General features: G+C 60.5%; 1 protein-coding gene across 2 annotated transcripts; it reads left to right on the forward strand.

Moving 5' to 3' along the window:
• The first annotated feature begins 1,595 nt into the window (after positions 1 to 1,595).
• Positions 1,596 to 21,661, forward strand: SPATC1 (spermatogenesis and centriole associated 1). Of its 2 annotated transcripts, XM_032315872.1 has the most exons (6): positions 1,596 to 1,688; positions 2,630 to 2,801; positions 13,667 to 14,341; positions 14,444 to 14,983; positions 15,114 to 15,253; positions 21,255 to 21,605. In XM_032315872.1, exons 1-6 carry the CDS (start codon positions 1,656 to 1,658, stop codon positions 21,582 to 21,584), a joined length of 1,890 nt encoding a protein of 629 aa, XP_032171763.1. In that variant the 5' UTR covers positions 1,596 to 1,655; the 3' UTR covers positions 21,585 to 21,605. The 2 variants fall into 2 exon arrangements, with proteins under 2 accessions (XP_032171763.1, XP_032171762.1); XM_032315871.1 differs by lacking the exon at positions 1,596 to 1,688 and having other exon boundaries at positions 1,763 to 2,801; positions 21,255 to 21,661.
• Positions 21,662 to 21,982: the final 321 nt, after the last annotated feature.

Consider the following 21,982-nt stretch of genomic DNA (forward strand, 5'->3'; position numbering starts at 1 on the left):
GGACTCGGAAGGAGTCGGAGGACAGAGCGTTTTGCGGTCCGTTCAGCGCATGTGATTTTTGCTGTTCTCACATTTCTCTGGGACATATTTGCACATGAACAAACCAAACCTGCCTTATGTTCCAAATGCTCCCACAGACATGGATCCCACTGACAACGGGGCGCTGCTGACTACCCAGGATTCTCTCGCTCAGCCCAGCAGTACCAGGGGGAGAGGCTTAGGGCAGAGGCTGGAAGCCCAGGACCAGGGGGTGGGGCCGCAGTCCGGGAAGGCTGGGGCCGGCCTCACCTCAGCCTCACACCCCCAAGCCTGTCGCAAGACCTTCGCCCTGAGCTCCGCTTCCTCCCCACCGAGCTGGTGCCACCAGCAGCCCTGCTCTTACCAGAAGCCTAGAGGCTGTCCCTGCTTTTGCCCACACCCCAGATCCCTCCATCTGGACCCGTGGCCACTAAACTTTGCTCAGCTCTCCCCGCCTCCACGGCACCGCCCACGGCTGCTTGGGTGACCACAGTGACCCCTTCCTGCCCGGCAGCTCTTCCCCACCAGGCCATCCCCGTGCCGCCTTCCTGGACTGCGCAATGGCCCTCAGGATGGAGAGGACCTTGGGGCCACGCTCGGGGCCTGTCCCTACCGCCCCTTCCTCTCGGGTTCCACCAGCAGGTCCTTTCGGGGAGGCCTGCCCTGCAAGCCCGAGAGCCCTCCCCACCCGGACACCCCCCACCAGCTCCTCCACCGGCATCCACTTGGGGGTGCTGCTCAGGGTCAACCCGCTGGAAGCCACTGCTAGGCTCCCCCAACCCCACACAGTAACCCCATGTCCAGCTGCTCCCCACACTGGGCCAGGGCCACAGGGCACAGACGGTGCCTGGACACCGTAGGTGCCTGCTCTAGTTTTTAAATGTTTTATTTCACCCCCAGTGTGACACATCGTGACTCTAAGGCAGTGTGGCCACGCGGCCACAGCTCGAGAGCCGGGGTGCAGAGGACAGACGTGCTGGTACCCACGGGGCACGTCAGTCAGATTTCTTGCGCGTGTAGACATTTATTTTAAGGAACGGAATCTTAACGTTGCCCATATCCCAGGCCAGCAGCCTGGACACTCAGGCTGGTCTCCAGGACAGCCCCGAGGCCACCACCCCCTTCCCTGGAAAACCCTGGCTTTCTGCTCTGAAAACCTTCACCTGCTGAGACGAGGTCCCCCCGTGACTGAAGGTGACGACCTCGACTTACAATCCACAACTGTAGGTGTTAATCCTTCTACAAAATACTTCCACAGCAGTGTCTGAGCCAGTGTGTGACCGAGCATGTGCGCACCCATCCACACTGCTCAGTTCAACCAGCCCGGATGCACGAACCCCAGGGAGCCCAACAGGGAGGCCACACTGGGTGTTCCAGGTGACCAGAAGGCCATGGGAGGCGCGTTTTCCCACGCGGGAAGAGGGCCTGTAAACAGCAGAGAGGGGTGAAGGGCTGCGGGCCGGCCCCCAGGGCCCAGGTGACTCTGCCAGGATTAGGGTCTAGGGCCTCGGCAGAGGGTGGGGGCGGCCCCATTGTGAGGTCCCAGCGGAATGCTGCAAACCCGTCCGCACCGCACCTGTCAGGAGCGCACCCTTGACCTCGACCTGGGTCTCACTGTCCTCTCTGAGCCAGGGGTGATGCCTGGGACTCCGCCTCACTGGACTGCCAAGGTCAGGCCTGCCGAGATCTCCACATAGACAGCTCTTAACGAGGGGCACAGCGCAGACACACAGGTCCGAATTCTCGGAACCTGACAGTCTGACGAGGGGCACGTCGTGGGTGCTCTAAGGCCCACAGTCTGGAAAATTCAGGAAGTCAGAGAACAGGGGTGGGGGTGCAGAGGGCTGCCACGGGGGACTTGGACTAGGGGAGCCTGAGTCACCAGAACTGGCAAATCTAAGCTATGGGGAGCCAGATGCTGGGACAAGGGAGCCCCTGGACCAGCAGTTAAAGGCTTTGAGCACTAGGGTTGGAAGAAAGTCTGGCCACTGTCCAGGTATGCAAGGTAGAATGTCCCCAGGAGAAGGCTGACAGGCTTAACCCAGGCGTGCCCGACCTCCCAGGAAAGGGCCCCCTGGCCAGGAAGGTGGGCGATGAGCTTTCTTTCTAGATTTCTGCACTGGCCACCTATCCTGCCATGCACTTGGGCCTGCTGCTGGCTGCTGGGGCGGTGCCCAACCCCCAGGCTCACAGCAGCCCTGGCAGCTCCGGGCACAGTGGGCAGGGGGAGTGCCGTGGGGATGGCATGGCCACAGGGGAGGCTGGAGACAGAGGTGAGCTTGCTGGGCTGCAGGAAGCTGGACAGAGCAGACACCGGCAGGTTGAAGGTGGCCTGACAGAGGAAGGGTCCGTGCATTCCAGCTAGGGAGGGCCAGGGCACAGCCCGGAGGCATGGAGAGCAGGGGCTAGGAGGAGGCACAGCCTCTGACCTCACAATACCCAGAGCACTGGGCCCGCCTTGTAACTTGCAAAGTCCGGCGGCCTCCTCCAACCCGGGCACGGCCCGGGGCCCTGGGCAGCCTCCAGGCGCGGCGCCCTCCCTCGGGCGCCACCTGTCCCGCCGCCCCGGGGCATGTCTCTACTCACCAATTATGAGGGGCTTCGGCACCAGATCGAGAGGCTGGTGAGGGAGAACCAGGAGCTCAAGAAGCTGGTGCAGCTCATTCGGGAGAACCACGAGCTCAAGTCGGCCATCAAGACCCAAGCAGGCGGCCTGGCCATCAGCGGGTTCAGCTCGGGGCTCGGCGAGGCGGCGACCAGCCCCCCTCAACGCCGGGGAAACTGTAAGACGGCGAGGGGGCGGGCGGGGTCTCGGGAAGCCCCGGAGAGAGGGCACAGACAGTGGCACGGGGCTGGGACAGCGGGCCCTAGAAGGGGAGGGAGGACACGCACGCAGGCCGCGGGATGGAAGTGCCGCCTGCCCCAGTGGTCCGCGGTCAGAGCCCCGCCACTCCTCGCCCCTCCGCCGGACTTCCAAGCAGCCCCAACGACTGTGAGTGTCCCAGCTCTGGAATCCAAGTGTGCTACCCTAGCGGGTCCACTGCGCTGCCCCGTCGGCCTCCCTTGCCTTCCGCCCTCCCCCGCAGCACCCCCATTCCTCTGTGCCCGGGGGTGGCCCGGAGGCAAATGACAGCCCAAGTCCAGGGGCCAGGGTCAGAGTCCAGGACAGGAGCTGAGGTCTGGGAGCCATGAGTATGTGACCGAGGCCTGGGACCGCAGAACCTCTCCCGGCGGGGGGCGGGGGTGACAGGGAAGAGGCAGAGGAGCCACGGGGTGCGTGTGGGGACCGAGCCAGGACGGCTCCCGGGGAACGCGGAGCCGCTGGGGGCTGTGATAGGAACAGGGGCTGTGGGAAGGGCGGAAGCCGGGGCTGAAGACAACAGGGGGAGACTCTGGCAGCGGCCACCGCCCAGGGTGCGCCGTAGGGGTCGGCGGCTGACAGCGCATCAGCGAAGGGGACACAGGTGCTGAGCCGGTGACAGAGCCCTGCAGCTGTGACACCACAGGCTCCCTCCCTGCAGCAACCCCCCTGTGCCCTCTGTTCCTGTCCCTGGCCCCTGCGGCCCCAGGCAGGCCTGGAACCACCCGTGTTCCCTGAGAGGAGGCCTCGGCTTTTCTCTGCCCACGAGGCCTCTGGAGCCCAGCGGCGGACCCCGACACTGAGTGGTAGTGGCTCTAGCAAGGTCACGGGCGGCTTTCCAAGTGCCGCATCCCCTACACCTCTGCACGGACTTCGGGACTGACAGTCCCCCTCTTTCTGCGTCCTGAGAGCACCAGCGTCGGACCCCGCATCCCCTCAGGGCCCAGCGCTCCCAGGCTGGCCCAGGCCTGCCCTCCCCCCGCTGCCCGCCCGCCACTCTCGCCCGCCACACCAGAAGTGCAGCTCCCTTCACGGGGAGCCCCAGCCACCCTGCACTCAGCTCAGTCCCAACCACAGTGTTTCTGACCAAGACCTGGCCCCTCCAATGGGACGCTAGACCCCGTCCGGTGTGTGCTCCTGCCCCGACAGTCCAGCTTCTGGCTCGGAGCCCCTTCCCCTTCCCCTGGAAGCCTGCCACCTCGGATCCCTTCCCGTCGGCTTCCCTGCAATGATGGCACAGCAGGCAAAGTAAAGACAAGGGGAGGAGCAAAATATAAGAAACCCCAAAGTTTAAGAAAAAAGTAAGCCTAGAGCTTGATTCTTTTTTTTTTTAAGATTTTATTTATTTATTTGGCAGACAGAGATCACAAGCAGGCAGAGAGGCAGAGAGAGAGGAGGAAGCAGGCTCCCTGCTGAGCAGAGAGCCCGATGCGGAGCTCGATCCCAGGACCCCGGGATCACAGCCCCAGCAGAAAGCAGAGGCCTTAACCCACTGAGCGCCCCAGGCACCCCTAGAGCTTGATTCTTAAAAGAACCCTTGGACCACCTCCTGAAGGTCCTGGCTTAGGGGGTTAGGAGGGCGAGCCCCACGCGACAGGAGGGCCCTCCAGGACTAGTGGCAGCTCACGCAAAGGGCAGGGCCAGGGGCCTGCGCAAATGTGAAACCAGAGTGTGGTTAAAGCCCAGGCTGCGTGAGTGTGCGTGTGTGCCCGTGAGTGTGCGTGTGTGCTTGTGAGTGTGTCTACCTGCAAGTGAGTGTGTGTGCCCATGAGAGTTTGTGTCTGTACCAAGAGTGGGCGTGAGCGTGTGTGCCCGCGTGTGAGCGTGAGTGTGTGTGCCCCGTATGAGGGTCTGTGTGGTTGCACCCTTGAGCGCGGGGCTGGCAGCGCCGTGAAGGTAAACGCGTAGCAGGGTCAGCAGAGGTCAGATGAGTAAGGACAACGGGGCCCAGGCTCCTGGACGCAGCAGTGCCCGGCAGCTCCTGGCAGAGTGGCTGCGTCTGTGCTTCGGCCGCGGTGGGAAAGGGACCCGAAGGAGACCAGGGTGAGGCAGGGAGCCGGGGAGCTCTTGCCGTCATCCGGGTGTGAGGCGGGGGGGACAAGGAGCGGCAAGAAATCAACTTGAGTCATTCAAGAAAACAAAGAGCTTGGACATGAAGGATGAAGAGGGGGTTCCAGCAGAGGTGGCCACGTCACGGGGGCTGGGACCCCCTGAGACTGCAGGTCTCCATCCGCTTGCCTGGCCAGGGAGCTCCCCGCCGTGGCCTCACGGGAATTTCATTCTGCCTGCTCCCCTGCCCACTCCTTGTGACTTGCCTTCCTCCTGGAATGGGGTTCTTTTTTTTTTTTAATATTTTTTTAATTTATTTATTTGACAGACAGATCACAAGTAGGCAGAGAGAGAGGAGGAAGCAGGCTCCCTGCCGAGCAGAGAGCCCGATGCAGAGCTTGATCCCAGGACCCTGAGATCACAACCTGAGCCGAAGGCAGAGGCTTTAACCCACTGAGCCACCCAGGCGCCCCATGGAATGAGGTTCTTGATCTGCGCTTGTGAACGCAACCCCCAGTTCCTCTTCCTGGGATCCCCTGTGCTCTGTGTCCTCCAAAACCCAGGGGTTCCTAGCTCTGCCCCACCCCACCCCTCGCAGAAGGTCCGTAGAAGCAAACACAGCCTGGGCTGGTGGGTACCCCTGAGCAGCACGGGACCGCCCGGCTGGGAACGCGTGGGACACCTTCAGGAGCAACCACAAATCTGACTCTCTGGGAGACGGCAGGGCCAGAGGGAGACGGTTCAAGAGAGCTGATCGCTGAAGCCCCAGCAGGGGTGAGGCCAGCTGGAAGGGGCAGCAGAACCAGCCCAGGAGAGATGCACGGAGCGGAAACCTCAACGTGCAACGTCTCGGAGGCACAGCTTCGAGGGGACAGAGCATCAGCAGAGTAACAGGTGGGGGGAGGTCAGGCAAGAAACGTGCTAAAGACATGGGGGGCCTCTGAGGACCCGGTGGGAATGAGCCTGCTTAGACTTGAACCCCAGTACAGACACAAGAGGCCCACACCGTGCGCCAAGAGCGAGGCGGCCGGAGGGAACGGGAGCGGAGGGGCCTGGCCGCGGGCGGGCGGTGGCTGGACAAGTTTCGCAGCCAAGCTGAGAGAGAGAGAGAGAGAGAGAGAGAGAGACAAGGCAGAGACGCAGAGACGGGAGTTTGTTACCCGGAGGAAGAAGCCAGAACAGCGCAGGAAGGTGCCGAAGAGAATGGGGCACTTCCCAGAGGGGAGGAGGACGGCTCATCCCCTGCCCTGGACGGGACGAGGGCAGGAGGCCGAGAAAGCTCCAGAACCATGGCTTCGATTGTCCTTGTAAAAATGGCATTGTCTGCAAGCCAAGACGAGGAAGGTCTGAAACAGTGAGCACGACGGAAGAACTGAGGGGGAGCCTGGTCCCTCTGTCTGGCTGCGTAGGGAGCTCCGGGGCTGGGGGCATCTGTGGATCCTAAAGGCAGCGGCCCCAACCTGCCCCAGGAGCACTTGCTGGGGACAGGGGCGGGGGAAACGGAGCTGCTGATGGGGAGAGAAGCGGCATTCCGGCATGCCGGTGTGCACAGCTTGGCATGTCGTTCTGAGCAGGGCAGCGTGGGTCATCGGAGCAGGGGGCCACGACACTGCAGCTGTGGGCTCAGGATGGCAGGCAACAGACAGGGGCTGAGCGGTTCAGGCCTTGGCCCCAGCGAAGAGCCAGGACGGGATTAGGATGGCCTCCTGCTCTCACCCTCCCCCCTGGGGTGAGCCGGCCTGGATGGGAAGTCAGGGCAGTGCGAGGACAGACGGAATGAGGCCCCGCCGGTGCTCAGGTGACTAGAACAGGGGCGGCTCCTGCCCCACTGGTCAGGCGAGGCGGGTCCACACAGACGTTTTAAGGCCCAGACAGGCCATAGGGCCGGGAAAGGCTGTGGGGCGGGGCTGGGGGCCGGGGAAGGGCTCTCTTGCTCTTCCTACCTGGACCCACCCCCACTTCCCCTCCACCTAGGGCCGCCCCCGCCCCCACGGCCTGCCGCCCTGCCGTCCTCTCTCGGGGATGCAGGCTGCTGGAAGCTTCCGGAGGCAGGGAGCGGCCTAGTTCGGGTGTCCAGAAGGGCCCTGCCAAACCAGGGGCTGCCTTCCCTCTCAGGGCCTTCTCCCACCGCCCGCCACCCCTCACCCCAGGACCCCTCCGTCCTCCCTAGGAGCCCAGCCAGGCCCCCGAAACCCTGCTCACCCTCCCTCAGGACCAGGGTCCCCAGGAGCGGACGCTCAGCATCCCAGACCGTCCTCCCAGGACCTGTCGCCCCTCGGGACCCGCCAGCCTGTCATCAGGGCCTGTCATCAGCCCCCTCGCTCTTTCCCCCTTCCCGCCGCCTCAGCCCCCTTGGAACCGTCCGAGCACCGTCTAGAGCCCCTGCGCTCGCCGGCCGCCCGTCTGCGGGCCCAGCCGCCCTCCCCGTTCTCCCGCGTCGAAAGTCTCAGCCCCGGCTCCGGCCCCGCCCCCACGCCAGCCCCGCCCCCGCCGCGGACTCCGGCACGCTGGGGGCGGGGTCCGAGGCTGGAGGGCCGGGGGCGGTGGGCGGGGCGGGGCGGGGCCCGTGGAGGAGGGCTGCGGCGGCGGGCGGGGCCGGAGGCAGAGGGCGGGGTCGGAGGCGGGGTCGGCAGGCCGGGGGCGGGGCCCGAGGGGGAGGACAGCGGCGGTGGGCGGGGTCGGAGGCCCGAGGGTTGACAGTGGGCGGGAGGCAGGTGTGCCGCGACCTTCCGCCCCTCCCCCGCCGCCACCCAGTCCGCCCGCCCCGAACCCGCGACCCCAGTGGGGCGGCGGCGCGGAGCTCGGGCTTCCGCTGGGAGGAGCGGGTGGGGGGCGTCAGACGTTGTCTAACTTGGATCGTCCCAGGTAACAAACTTCCCGGACCCTAAATAAGTCTTACGTGTGAAATAGATGAAACGCAGTGAATCTAAACCTCTCCTTACGGTTCTAACCCCGCACCCAAACCTGGGACGGGTTCGCCCCACAAATCTAAATCTATTAAATACAATTTGCGAAGGGGTGCAGGGGGCTGCTGGCTGGCCCAGGGGTGGAGCACGTGACTGGTCTGGAGGTTGTGAGCTTACGCCGCATGTTGGATGTAGAGATTAAAAACAAAATCTTAAAAAAACAAAATCCCTCAGGACCTGGGTGGCTCAGTTGGTTGGACGTCTGCCTCCGGCTCAGGTCATGATCCCCCAGTCCTGGGACGGAGCCGCATCGGGCTCTCTGCTTCTCCTGCTCCTGCCCCTCCCACTCCTGCTCTCCCGCTCTCTCAAATAAATAAAATCTAAAAAAAAAAAAAAAAAAAAAAAATCCATCAGGAGCCTCTGAGTGGCTCAGTCAGTCACCCTCAGACTCTTGGTTTCTGCTAAGGTGTGGTCTCTGGTGGTGGGATCTGCGTGGTGCTCTGCTCAGGGACGAGTGCCCTGGAGAGTCTTTCCCTCTGCCCCTCCCTGCATGGGTGCGTGGTGCTCTCTCTATGGATTTTTAAAAATCAACCAATTAAATAGAAATTTTAAGAAGAGTAAACATCACAGGTACATTTTGCGTTAGAGTACAAAGATGTGGGACAGAAACATCTACTGGCTTTTTTTTTTAAGATTCTATTTATTTATTTGACAGACAGATCACAAGTAGGCAGAGAGGCAGACGGGGGGAGCGGGGGGCTGAGCAGGGGGCCCGATGTGGGGCTCGCTCCCAGGACTCTGGGATCATGACCAGAGCTGAAGGCAGAGGCTTTAACCCACTGAGCCACCCAGGCGCCCCAAATGTCTAGTTTTTATTTAGAGGCCAGTACTTGGCATACGGTGTCCTGTTAGGCTCAGGTGCACAGCGCACGGATTCCACACTTCCACACAACCCCTGTGCTCCTCACAACAGGTGCACCCCTTAACCCCCATCCCCTCCTGAGCCCATTCCCCACCCACCTGCCCTGTGTCACCACCAGGGGGGTCTCTACCCTTAACAGTCTGCTTGTCGGTTTGCCTTTCTCGTTCTTTTTGCTTTTGCTCATTTGTTTTGTTTCTTAATTCCACCCATGAGTGAAATCAGATGGTGTTTGAGATGGAAATCTCTCAAACAGCGGCCAGTTGCGGACCCCTGGCTCACATCATGGCTTCAGTGTTACTGGTGCTCCCCAAACTCATCAGATATTTCTGCCAGGTGGCTCCTGGGATTCTCATTGGTGACCCCGATGGGTTGCAAACCCTATGAAGCCCGTGTCTGTGGCTGCAGCCACAACAGTCGTGGCCCTGAGCAGCGGGACATCCGCTCCTCCGTGATCTGTGGGTGCATTTAATCGGCTCCTGAACCATGAATGTTTTTCTTGCAAACCTAAATGCCTGTGACCCCAATGAATCATTTTTAAAATAACAACTTTATTGGGATGTAATTCACATACCATGCAATTCACCCATTTAAAGTGTGCGATTCAATAGTTGTTCATATACCCACGGGTTTGTACAAAGATCACCAAGATCTTAGAACATTTCCATTGCCCCAGAAGGAAACCCTTCCGCTATGATACTCCTACCACCTAACCCTCCACAACTCTCAGCAGCCATTTGTCTACTTTCTGTCTTTACAGATTTGCCTCTTCTGGATATTTCTTACACAGGAGATCATATATATGTGGCTTTTGGGTCTGGTTTCCTCCACCCTGCACAGTTCAGGGTTGCCCACGCTATAGAGTGAGTCAGGATTTCCAGCTCGTATTCGTTGTTTGCTGTTGTTTCACGGATGAATAATATTTCATTCACGGATAGGCCACATTTTGTTGATTCATTCAGCAGCCGAAGGACTCTAGGGAGGTTTCCTCTTTGGGGTCATTATGAGTAACACTGCTATAAACATCCATATATGAGTTTTTGGGTGGATTTATGTTTCCATTTCTCATGGGTGTGTATCTAAGAGTAGAATTGCTGGGTTATATGGTGACTATACGTGTAACTGTTTGAGGAACTGTCAGGTTGTTTCTCAAGGTCGCTCTCTCTTGTTCATTCCCACCAGCAATGTGCGAGTGTTCCAATTTCTCCATATCCTTACCCATACTTATTATCTGATTTTTTTTATAGCCATCCCAGTGAGTGTGAAGTGGTTCTGATTTGCCTTTCCCTGATGCATAATAAGGCTGAGCATCTTTTCTCTGCTAATTGGCCATTTGTATATCATCTTTGAGAATGCCTGTTCATGTCCTTTGACCATTTTTAAGTTGGGAAACTAATTTTTTTATTATTGAGTTGTAAGAGTTCTTGAAGGATTCTGTTTATATGTCTCGTACCTAATGTGTGACTCGTGAACGCCTTCTCCCATTCCACGGGTTGCCTTTTTACTTCCTTGATGGTGTCCTTTGAGACACAGAAGCTTTTACATTTGATGTAAAATGTATTTCTTTTGTTGCTCACAGTTTTGGGGCCACATCTAAGAATACATGGCCAAATCCAGGGTCATGAAAATTTTCCCCAATGTTTTCTTCTAAGAATTTTACAGTTTTAGTTCTTACATGTAGGCCTTTGATCCATTCAACTTTTGTGTATGTTGTGAGGCAAGTGTCCAACTTCATTCTTTTACACATGGATTCCAGTAGTCCCCTCACCATTTTTTGAAAAGATTATTCTTTCCTTCATTGAATTCTCTTGGCCCCCTTGTTGAAAATCAGACCACAGATACATGGGTTTATTTCTGGGCTCCCTCTATCATTCCATAGACCTATATGCTGCTCACTATGCCGGCGCCGCATAATCTCGATTGCTGTAGCTTTGTAGTAAATTCTGAAATCTGAAATCTGAAACTGAGTCCTTGAACTTCTCCTTCCTTCCTTCCTTGCTCTCTTCTCTCTCTGTCTCTTTTTTTTCTTAGGTAGTATAAGGGGGAGAAGTGCAGGGTGACTAAGTGACACCTGTAACAATGGCTTCTTGCTTTTAAAATGTGCCTTTGGCCATTCTGGGTCCCTTGCAATTTGTTGTGAATTTGGGGATCGACTTGTCAGTCCCTACAAAGAAGTCAGTCTGGATTCTGACAGATTGCACTGACTCTGCCAGTGAACTTGGGGAGTATTATTGTCCATGGGATTCTCTCCCATTTACTTAGATCTTTAATTCCTTTCAAAAATGTTTGCAGTTTTCTTGGGGAACCTGGTTGGATCAGTTGATTAAGCGTCTGCCTTCCGCTCAGGTCATGGTCTCCGGGTACTGGGATGGAGCGCCATGTCCAGCTCCCTGCTCCGCTGGAGGCCGCCTCTCCCCATGCCCTTCACTCATCTTCTGCTGTCTCTCTCTCAAATAAAAAAAATCTTAAAAAAAAATTAAGTTTCAAGACATCTTGCCACACATTCTATAGGGTGTCTCACGGGCATAGATTTAAGCAACAAGCCTGGAGACTTCCGAAGGAATGTAGGGATGTTTCTGGGCGTCTCAAGGAGGGTAGATTTAGCCATGTGTTAAGGACCACTGGAATGTCTGTTTTCGGGGAAAACCAGTAATAAAGAGTTATGTAGTCAACTTCACTCATCTTCAGGGAAATACAGATCAGAACCACACTGAGATACCGCCTCACAACAGTCAGAAGGGCTAAAGTCAACAACACAGTAAACAACAGGTGCCGGCGAGGACGCGGAGGAAGGGGAGCCCCCTACACTGTGGGTGGGAACGCGAGCTGGTGCGGCCGCTCTGGAAAACAGCATGGAGGGTCCTCAGAAAGTTTAAAGTAGAGCTACCCCACGACCCAGCAATCGCACTACTGGGTATTTATCCAAAGAATACAAAAACACTCATTCGAAGAAATACATGCCCCCCAGGCTTGTAACAGCATTATCTACGATGGCAAAGATATGGAAGCAGCCCACGTGTTCGTGGACAGGTAAACGGATGAAGATGTCTCTCTCTCTCTCTCTCTCTCTCTCTCTCACACACACACACACACACACACACACACACAGTGGAATATTACTCAGGCATAAAAAAACGAAATCTTGCCATTTGCAACAATGTGATGGAACTGTAGAGAGTATTATGCTAAGCAAAATAAGTCAGAGAAAGACAAATACCATATGATTTCACTCATTTGTGGAATTTAAGAAACAAACAAGCAAATGGAAAAAGAAGGAAAGAAAGAAAGAGAAAGGCAAACCAGGAAACACAATCTGAACTCGAGAACACACTGGGGGGCGCCGGGGCGGGGGACAGGTGGTGGGGATTACGGCGTGCACCTGTCCTGATGAGCTCCAGGTGATGCCTACAAGTGTCGAATCACTACAGCGAGCCCTGAAACTCATCTTGCGGTCCGTGTTGACGACGCTGGAATTCACATTTAAAACCTAATAAAAAAGATTTGTGTAGTAGAATTATTTGTCATGGGGAAAATTGGAATCAATTCGATTGCTCAAGGGTTGGAAGAGGCTCAGGGAAGAGAGGCGCCTGCGGGACCCCGGGCCACCACCCTGAGCGAGGGTCTCAGAGAGAAGGGTTGTGCTGGAGGCGGTCCAGGAGGACAGGGAGGCCAGACAAGGCCGCCACCTCTGGGTACGAGGTCCTGCAGCTAAGAACGGAGTTTACTTTTTTTTTTTTTTTTTTTTTTACGATTTTACTCATTTATTCGACAGAGGGAGACAGCACAAGCAGGCAGAGACAGGCAGAGAGAGGGGGAAGCAGGCTCCCCACTGAGCAGAGAGCCTGATGCGGGGCTCAATCCCAGGACCCAGAGATCCTGACCCGAGCTGAAGGCAGATGCTTACTCACTGAGCCACCCAGACGCCCCGGATTTTACATTTTTACAAACGCCCCGGATTTTACATTTTTAATGGTTGAAACAAAATCAAAAGAATGCTATTTCCGGACATGCCAAAAGTCCACGAAATTCAGACATCAGTATCTCTGAATTGAGTTTTGTTGCCACAGATCCACGTTTGTCTCCGCATTGTCTGCAGCCGCTTTACCAGTCCCTGGCCCGGCCGAGTGTCAGCACAGAGACCGGGGGGCCTGCAAAACCCGGAATATTTACCACCAGCCCTTGATAGGAAAGGTTCTCGACCCCTGATCTAGAAAGTCTTCAAGGCAACACGGAGCTCTGTACTGCGACCACCCGCGGGGGACGGGACAACCGCGTTTCTAATCGTGGCTCGTTCCCTGTTCTCTACCCTGAGCTAATGGCTCTTGGTAGCAGTTTTCAGTTAAAACCTTCCCTGCACCCTCCCCCCAGCTTCTGCGCCCCCAGGAGCCTTCTCCCCCACAACAGAGGTCATTCAAGGGCACTGACCTCAGGTCCCCAAGGAAACGGCCTCTCTGGGCTCTCCGCCTACACAGGGACTGGAGCGTGAGGGCCCCAAGGGCCCAGCACCCGGGATGTGAGGCTGTCCCCACAGCAGCAGTGGACAGGAGGCCGGGACCCACTGCTCCCTGCCGGGGGATGGACGGGGCAGCGGGGCAGCCTGGGGGACCAGCCACCAGGAGACCGTGGGCAGCTGGGGAAGGGCCCTCTGGCTTGGTGGCAGGTGGGTGTTCAGAGAAGTGGGCCCGGAGGAGCAAGACACCTTCAGAAGATGTGGACAAAGGGCCGGACCCACATGGGGGATCTGCCGAGGCGCCCCACAGACCGCTCCCAAAGGGAAAGGACCATCGTCTGGGCCGCTGGGAGAAGAGGCTCAGGGTCGGTCCGCTCCGCAGAGGGAGACGGCACCTGGGCCCAGGCCCCTTCCTCGAAGAGCCCGCCTGGGGTGGGTCTCAGTGTTTTCTCTGTGTCCCCCAGGTGTGTTCCTGCCCCCGTCCCCGGCAGCAGCAAACGAGCCTCTCCTGGATGAAGTGGGGATCATGACTCTGGCACCCCTGGCCGACATGCTAAACAGCCCGCAGCCCGGCGCCACGGCACGCCCAGCCGCCAACCCCCTGACCGGCCCCCTCAGCCCCCTGCTGCCTGGCCCGGGCTCTCTGCCACAGAGCGGCACGCTTACCAGCCTCCTGACCGGCCCCATGGCGGTGTCCCCGGGGGGCACGCTGACCAGCTCCCTGGGCCTGCCCTCAACTGGCCCCCTGACTCCGAGCAGCCACCTGACCGGCCCCATGGCGGTGTCCCCGGGGGGCACGCTGACCAGCTCCCTGGGCCTGCCCTCAACTGGCCCCCTGACTCCGAGCAGCCACCTGACGGGCCCCATGGCGGTGTCCCCGGGGGGCACGCTGACCAGCTCCCTGGGCCTGCCCTCAACTGGCCCCCTGACTCCAAGCAGTGCCCTGATGGCCCCAATGACAGGCGCAGTGGCCGTCTCTCTGAGCAGCCCCCTCCTCACCTCCGCAGCCGCCCCTCTAGGTGTCTCTCAGAACCTTTTGGCCAACCCCATGGGCAATCTGGTGCTGTCAGATCCGCTCCGGGGTTACCCTTCCGGACCCCATCCCTCGGCTGGAGCAGGGCCTGTCGCCACCCCGAAAGGTAACTGGCTCGGGGAGGGACCACAGCCCCCCTCCCCACTGCCAGGCCAGTCCTTGGTCCTGCTCTGATCCTTCTCTCCTTTCTGCCCCACCACGTCACTAGTCCCAATCTCCACTGAGCATCCCCAGCCGACCCAGGACCTGGAGCCCTTCAGCATGACGTTTGTGGGTTCACCCATCCAGGCCTCCACCCCTATCGGGACCAGGGGCACGCCTGACCCCATGACCACCTTCTCCTACAGCAGCTCAGATGCCCAGCCCCAGCCCAGTGCCCCTCGGGGACAAGCGGTTCCTGCATCCGTCGCCACGACCCCAGCCGCGCCTCCCACTGCCGCAGTCCTCGCCCCTCCCCCTACTCCCGCCCCGCAACCCACCGCCAACTACACTCCCTCGAGCACCACCCACGTTGTCCAGTGCCCCCCCCAGTCTCCCACCCGGGGACACCACCCTCCCGCCCAGCCCTTGCCCACACCCCACTCCCCTCCACGAAATCCCCACTCCCCGCCCCGAACCTCGTCCTCCCCGGCTACAGTCAGCGATGCCCGGGGTCCACGTGGCATGGAGACATCTCGGAAAAGCATCCTAGAGCTGGAACGGAAGATGGCCCATCGAAAGGCCAGCAAGTTCCCGGACAGCCCCCGAGGTCAGTGACACAAGTTCAGCATGAGGGGGGTGGTCTCCCCTGATGCCTGATGCCCTTACAGACCTCCCTGGCACTAGCCTATGCTGCTGACCATGGCCACTGACCAGTCCTTCTCCCCTTGCTGTCCCAGAGTCAAAGCAGCTAGCCTGGGAGAGGCTGGTGGGGGAGATCGCCTTCCAGCTGGACCGCAGAATCCTGTCCAGCATCTTCCCGGAGCGTGTGCGGCTCTACGGCTTCACTGTCTCCAACATTCCAGAGAAGATCATCCAGGTGTGTGGCTCCCACCTCTCACTCAGAGGACCTGCCCCCTCACCTGTCAGGGATGGGGTGCATGCTGGCCTTGGAGGAGCTGCTGGGGGGCCCTAGACTCCAACCCGGGCAAGACATCAGAATCCCAGGCCCCCCTGGAATGGAGGAAGCCTGGCATTCAGTCCGAGTGGCCTGAGGGTGTCCAGGGCATCTGGTGTCAGGAACCTGTGGCCTTGGCCTCGTGGCCTCCCCAGAGGATAGGGCAGAGGACGGTCCTGACCACGGTTGGGACAGCCCTCTCCTCCTTCGCCCCTGCGATGGCCTCCAGATGGCCAGCCCTCACGCCCAGGGGCCCTCCCCAGACTAGCCGAACTGACACTTTCCCCGCCCCACTGGTAGCCTCAAGGGCCGCTATGGTGGCAGAGGGGAGGCAGGTCCCGCAACCTGTGGGCAGCTGGGGGCCGCAGGCCACGCTCATTCCAGTATATTCTTAGCGTGCCGTCCCTGAGGCCGTTCCTTCCATGGAGGAACAGGAAACACGACGCTTCCCGAAGGTGCTTGGGCACGTCTGCCTTGCCACCCGCGCGGGAGCTCGCCAAGGCAGTGGGACAGGAAGTAGTCATGGGATGCTGTGCTCGGCTGGATGCCCAGAAGTGCGTCCCAGAAGGAGGGACAGTGCGCCCCTCCCCTGCTAACGCGCCAGCTCTGGGTGGGACCCCGGGCCAGGATGGGGGAGGAGGGCCATTCCGGCTTTCTTTGGAAAACAGCCCTCTGTGCTCCCGGCCGCCTTCTCTCCGGCGTCTTTATCTCTAGACTACAGACCTGGCGTGTAGCCCGTGGGCACAGTGGCCCACCGGCTGCTGGTGCGCGGTCCCCGCTGGCTGTGAGGGAGCCTGTTTGTATTCAGGTTTGAGCTTCCCTCTTCCTTGACTCAGCGTGTCCTGGGGTTGGCTTTTTCGTTTTCACGTGGTCAGAACTATCTCCTTCCCTCGGCAATGACCGGGGCTGCCGGGGGCCACACACTTGGCACCCAGGCTCCTGAGAGCGGCCCCACCGGAGCCCACCTGCAAAGAGGCTGTGGGGGCTGGGCAGACGCCGCCTGGCTCGTCCTCCGAAGAGCCCACAGCAGGCTGAACGCGTCTGGTTCCACCTGAGGAGCCTAGAGATCTTCCTGATCTCACGGCCACCCATCCCGCCAGCTTGGCTGGCCCACTGCGGGCTCCTACCAGCACCCAGTTCCACTTTGCCCGGATTTCTGTTTCCCTTCCTCCGAACATCATGTGTTTCTGCACGTTGGACCCGGCGTTGGTTGTTGCTAGAATCCCTCGATTCTATCCAGACCCACGAAACCTGCTGTCCTGGCAACCTGCTGTCCCACTAAACCCGAGCTCCAGTCCTGGCTCGCTGGCTTTGTGGACACTGTGTAGTTGGCCTCCGACAAGCTCTAACAGAGCCTCATCACTGAACGGGGACTTGTGGACTATTTCCACTGACCCTGGCCATCTGCTTTAAGGTTCAGTGGCCTATGCCATCTTTTAAGCTCAACTAAAAGTTGTCCCAATGCCCAGACCTGTCACCTCTTCTGCCCAGATGCAAAGGCCTTCTGCTGGGGGCGTGGCTCTCAGCCTTCCTTTCGGGTCCCAGTCCTAGCAGACCAGGAGCCCAGCCGCACCCGTGAGAGGGTACCTCGTGGCGTACCCCCCACCCAGGGCCCGGGGCCCCTGGTGCTCTCTGGGGCCCCACTCGCTGGCCTGCACACATGGTTTTGGTTTTTGCGCAACGGTTTGTTTCCAGGTGCCAAACCGTTGGTCTGGTTCTCACGGCCTGTGTATCATGTTGGCCCTTCCGCGCACACAGTCATATCGTACACTACTTAAAGGAAGCGGCCGATGGGACAACCTCATCATGCTTCCCACTAGGTAGGAACACACGCTTCGCGTCTGCGTGAGGTGTGCTGTGCGTCCGGACTTCTCACCTTCTCAAGTCCCAGGTCTCGGTTGCAGGGAACAGAAGCCACACGAGCTGATGTAACCAGGGGCTTTGCTAGGTGAGAACCCGAAACTGGGCACAGAGGTTGGTCCCGGGTCCCAGCTGCCGCCTCTCCCCAAACCTGAGCGCACCTCGCCCCTGGGCCTCCGCTTCACCACTGCCCCACCCCCCGGGGGCAGAAGCACAAGCGCTTTGGAAAGAGGCACCGCGAAGCCCGACGACCCCCTCAGCACCTGCCACGTCATGTGGGGAAGTTCTCCCTCGTCCTCATTTACGGAGAGCTCCGGGCGGGCCCTCCGAGCCTTGAAGAAATTGTTTTTTTTTTCTTTCTAAGAATGTATTTTCTCTTTCATTGAAAAGATCGCATGAGTTTTCCCTCCCGGTTCCCGCATCTCGAGGTGCGGGGAAGGCATCCCGGTGGTGAAGCGCACTTCCCCGGTGGTGTTACGTCCCGGGACGGCGTTCGCGGCGGCTCAGGACTCGGAGGACACGCCCGGGCGCCGGGACGCAAACGCAGCGAATTCTCCGCCGGACCCTGCGGTCCAAGTCCCGGCAGGTCGGGGGTCGGGGCCCTCCGGGACTCGGCCGGGGGCGGGGCCCGCAGCCGCAGCCTCACCCGGTTGGCTCGAGGGTGATGACGTCAGGCCTGGCCGCGCGAGCGCGGTCCCCCCCCCACCCCGCGCTTCCCCCTTCCAGGGAAAGGGACAGTCCGGCCCCTTTGCCCCGTCTGGTCTTGCTGACCGTCCCTCCTGAGCCTTAGGAGTCCGTCGGTCCGTCCGTGCGTCCGCGTGGCCTGCGTCTCTCTCGGGCTGAGCGCTCACGCGGTCCCACTTCACGGCTCTCGCTGGTAAATACCCTCGGGGCGGAGAAGCGCCTCCAGTCCGGCAGATACGCCAGTTTTCCACCAGCGGAGCGTCGGGAGCCAAAGCCGGGCGGACCCTGGCGGAGGGAGAGGGCGCGGAGGTTTGCGCGCGGCCGCGGAGAGGCGGCCCCCCCGCAGCGCCCCGGGGCGTCGCCCCCCCCCGCAGCGCCCCGGGGCGTCGCCCCCCCCGCCCGCCTCCCGCGGCCTCGCCCCAGGTGGGCGGCTGTGCAGGTAGGTGCGCGTAGTTCGCCAGCTGCGGCGCTGCCCTCCCGAACCGCGGCGTCCGTCGGTGCGCGTCTCCCGTCTCCAGCATCCGACGGCCCTTCCGCCGCCTTGGTAGTGCGGGTGTCTGAGCGCTTGCCCTCTGCTCCGAGGACGACGGCTGAACCACACGACTCCGTTACACTTGCTGCCACCTCCCTGTCCCTGAGCACGTGGCCAGTGTCGGAATGGAGGACTGGGTGGTGCGCCCCGGGGCTCCGTCCCTCCGAGGTGCGTGCGTGTTTGGTCACACCTGTTCCCTCCTCCACCGCTGATCCAACACCAGGTCCCCCGCTGATCCTTCTCTAAGGATGTTTCCCATGGACACATCTGCACCTACACTTAACTACCCCCGGGCCAACCTGCGGCACCTTCCTGCCCCAGAGCTGCCCTTCCCCTCCATCTAGTCACTCCCACTATGGGGCATTCAGCGCCTGCCAAGTTCATGCCAAGCAGACAGTCTCTGCCCTCGGGGAGCTCACCGGCGCCTGGGAGGCCTTCGATAAGTAACAAAAGACATTTATGCTAGAGGTTGGGGGGGTGATTCACGCTGTGAGGGTGTGTGAGCGCCGGACTGGGTTGGCCTGGCTGTGTGTCCCCCCCTCCCCCGCACTCCCCCGTACTCTGGCTCCTACATCCTGGGAGAGCCTCTCTCTCCTCTATTCCTTTGAAACACAATTCTGCCCACTAATGTGTCCTGCGGAACTGGGGGCCCCTTGCGGTGTGGCAGAGCAGCCCAGATGCTGTGCTCATCACCCCTAGAGACATTTCCTTTCATCTTCAAAATAGCTGCCAGGCAGTCTGGTTTCCCTCATGTCATAGCAGGGAAACGGAGGCTCAGCCCCAGTACGGTGACAGAAGCAGCCACTGAAACCGGCTCTCCCGCGTGGGCCCCTTGCTCCGTGCCCCGCCTCCTGGCACCTTCCATGCTGTGCACACTGTTCCTTGTCCCGGAGGTCCCTTTGCTCCGGTTGTCCTCATCCCTCAGACACCAGCCCTGCCATCCCCTCCTCTGCAGAGCGTCCCTCCCCAGGCTCCCCATGGCAGCTTCTTCCTGCTCTGTCTTTTCATCACTATAAACCCAGAGGGCTTTGCTTGGACGGGAATCCCATCACCAGCGACAGTGCCCCACGCAGGGGACGGCTGAGAATATCTGTGGGATGGATGGACAGAACCCTCACCCTCTCTTGTGCTTCTGTCCATCTCCTTATACGGTCAGCATGATCTTTTAGAACCACAATGCCAATGGACCAGAAATCTCTGACCCATTAGGACAGAGCCTTCAGCCACACTCTGCTCAGCCCTGCCTGCTTCTCAGTGCCCGGAAGGTGTGGCGGGGACCCATGCCCACGGCTCCCTGGCTTCCGTGGGGTGCCTTCCTGCTCTTCTCACTCACTTCTCTCCCGTCCCCCCGCGGTCAAGGGGCCACCTCTTTGGGGCAGCTCTGGCTTTGTCTGTGTGAATGCACCCGCACTCCTCCCCTCTGTCCCTGCTCTGGCGGGGTGGGTGCGGTGGGCCCCCTGCCGACTTCAGCTCCACTCTGGAGCTCCAAGCCCCCAGTGCAGCACCCAGGGAGCGCTCAGCCACAGCCCCAGGGTGAGTACAGGATGGGTCCTGACATCCCCAGGGGGCCGAGGCTTAAAGCTGTGCGCCCCCCACCCCGCTCTGAGGCATTCAGCGTGAAGAGTCACGTGCTCGCTCAGTTTGGCCGACACGGGGCACGGTAACAGGCAAAGGGAGAAGAAGGCTTAGCAGCCGAGAGGAGCCTCGAGTCCAGGAGCCAGGCTGGTTCTGCTGCTAAGTGTGCACCCAAAGTCCGAGCACGGGGCTCTGGGTGCGTCTGCGAGAGGTCAGGGGTTGCTTTAGCTGAGCCCAGCCGCCGTCCGAGTGCTCTGTTCACATGACCAGAGGGGAGGGCAGAGGATTTTCCTGGAGGGGGTGAGGACCCAGCTGGCGCTCAGGACCCAGCCTGGTGTGCATCCAGGGAAAGGCTGGAAGGTGGGGCAGCGGCCAGTGCGGGGGGCTCAGGCAGGGAGAGACCCCCTCCAGCTACTTCAGACCTGTCATTCCAGGGGTCTGGGCACGGCCACGCCTGTGATAGCTACATCATTTCCAAGACTCGGTGCAAATGAAAACAGGGCTCCTTGTTCAAAAATTATATAAGAACTTCAAGATGGCCACAGCAGAGCACTGGCTGGGTGTGGGTCCTCCTGAGCAGGGGCCCCGAGTCAGTGTGCACGTCATGTGCCCAAGAGGCCATGGCGGGAGTGGAGAGGCGCTGACTTCCTGCTTCCTGGTGAGCTGCTGCGGGACAGGACTCAGTCACGGCCTGGTTGGGGGGCACAGGGGCCCCTCCTTGCTGCCAGTGCCCAGGAGGGGTCGCAGAGGGGCAGCAGGCCCCCTGGTGCCGACACGGAGGGTGCTTGGCTCGGGGCCTGGGTGGTCAGTTCCGCATGAGGGCAGGACAGGGCCTCACAGAAGGAGGGGTACAGGTGCTGGGTGCTGGGGAGGCAGCGCGGGGCGACAGAGAAGCGACCTGGAGAGGCTGGGGAGGTCTCAGGGCAGGGAGCCAGCGGGGTGCCTGGGAAAGGCCCCCAGGGGTGTGGGCCAGCCGGGACCCCTCCTCTTTCCTACGCCCCAGGCTCCCAGCCGAGCTCTCTGTGGGCCGCTCATAGCCTCAGCTCCAGAGTCCCTGCTGGTGGGGGGAGCAGGCCACGGGGAGGGAGTCTGGGGAACTCTCCCGGCAGCTCAACCCCCTGGGGTCCCCCTAAGCCTAGACCCTCCAGAGCCTCTCCCTGGGACCTCCAGGCCCCCTTCCCCCAGCAGCCCCCGCACCCACAGCCACATCTGCCCCCCTCCTGCCCTGTGCCTGCGCGGGGCAGAGGGACCTGATGGCCGCTGTCCCCTCAGGCCTCCTTGAACCCCAGCGACCACAAGCTGGACGAGGAGCTGTGCCAGACCCTCACACAGCGTTACGTGAGCATCATGAACCGGCTCCAGAGCCTGGGCTACAACGGGCGGGTGCACCCGGCGCTGACGGAGCAGCTGGTGAACGCGTACGGCATCCTGCGCGAGAGGCCGGAGCTGGCGGCCTCGGAGGGCGGCTCCTACAGCATGGACTTCCTGCAGCGCGTGCTGGTGGAGACCGTGCACCCCAGCATGCTCAGCGACGCGCTGCTGCTGCTCTCCTGCCTCAGCCAGCTGGCGCACGACGACGGCAAGCCCATGTTCATCTGGTGACACGGGCCCACGCCCACCCGGGTTCACTACGCCCCGCACCCTCGTGCAAAGCCATTAAAGCTTCCCACGGACGCTAGAACTCGGGGGCTGCCGCTCCTCGGGGGTGGCTGGCCAGCACCTCACTCCCCGGCACCCCTTCGATCCTGCCTGCTCTGGGGCTCCATGCCCAGCCCGGGGGCTCTTGCGTGGCAGCTGTTAGACTAAGGGGGGGCGTGTTCAAAGGTCCCAAGGCTTCCCTCACCTGGCGGGGTGGGGGGGGTGGGGGGGGCGGGGCGGACTTAGAGGGGAAGAGCAGGAAGCGCTGGGCCAGGAGCACTGTGCTGCGCGGGGGTACTGAAGCCTGGTGCAGAGTCAAAGGCAGAAGCGGGGAGGAGACAGGACGTGGGTGTGGGAATCCT

The sequence above is a fragment of the Mustela erminea genome, chromosome 16 (genome assembly GCF_009829155.1).
Source record: "Mustela erminea isolate mMusErm1 chromosome 16, mMusErm1.Pri, whole genome shotgun sequence".
Lineage (NCBI taxonomy): Eukaryota > Metazoa > Chordata > Mammalia > Carnivora > Mustelidae > Mustela > Mustela erminea.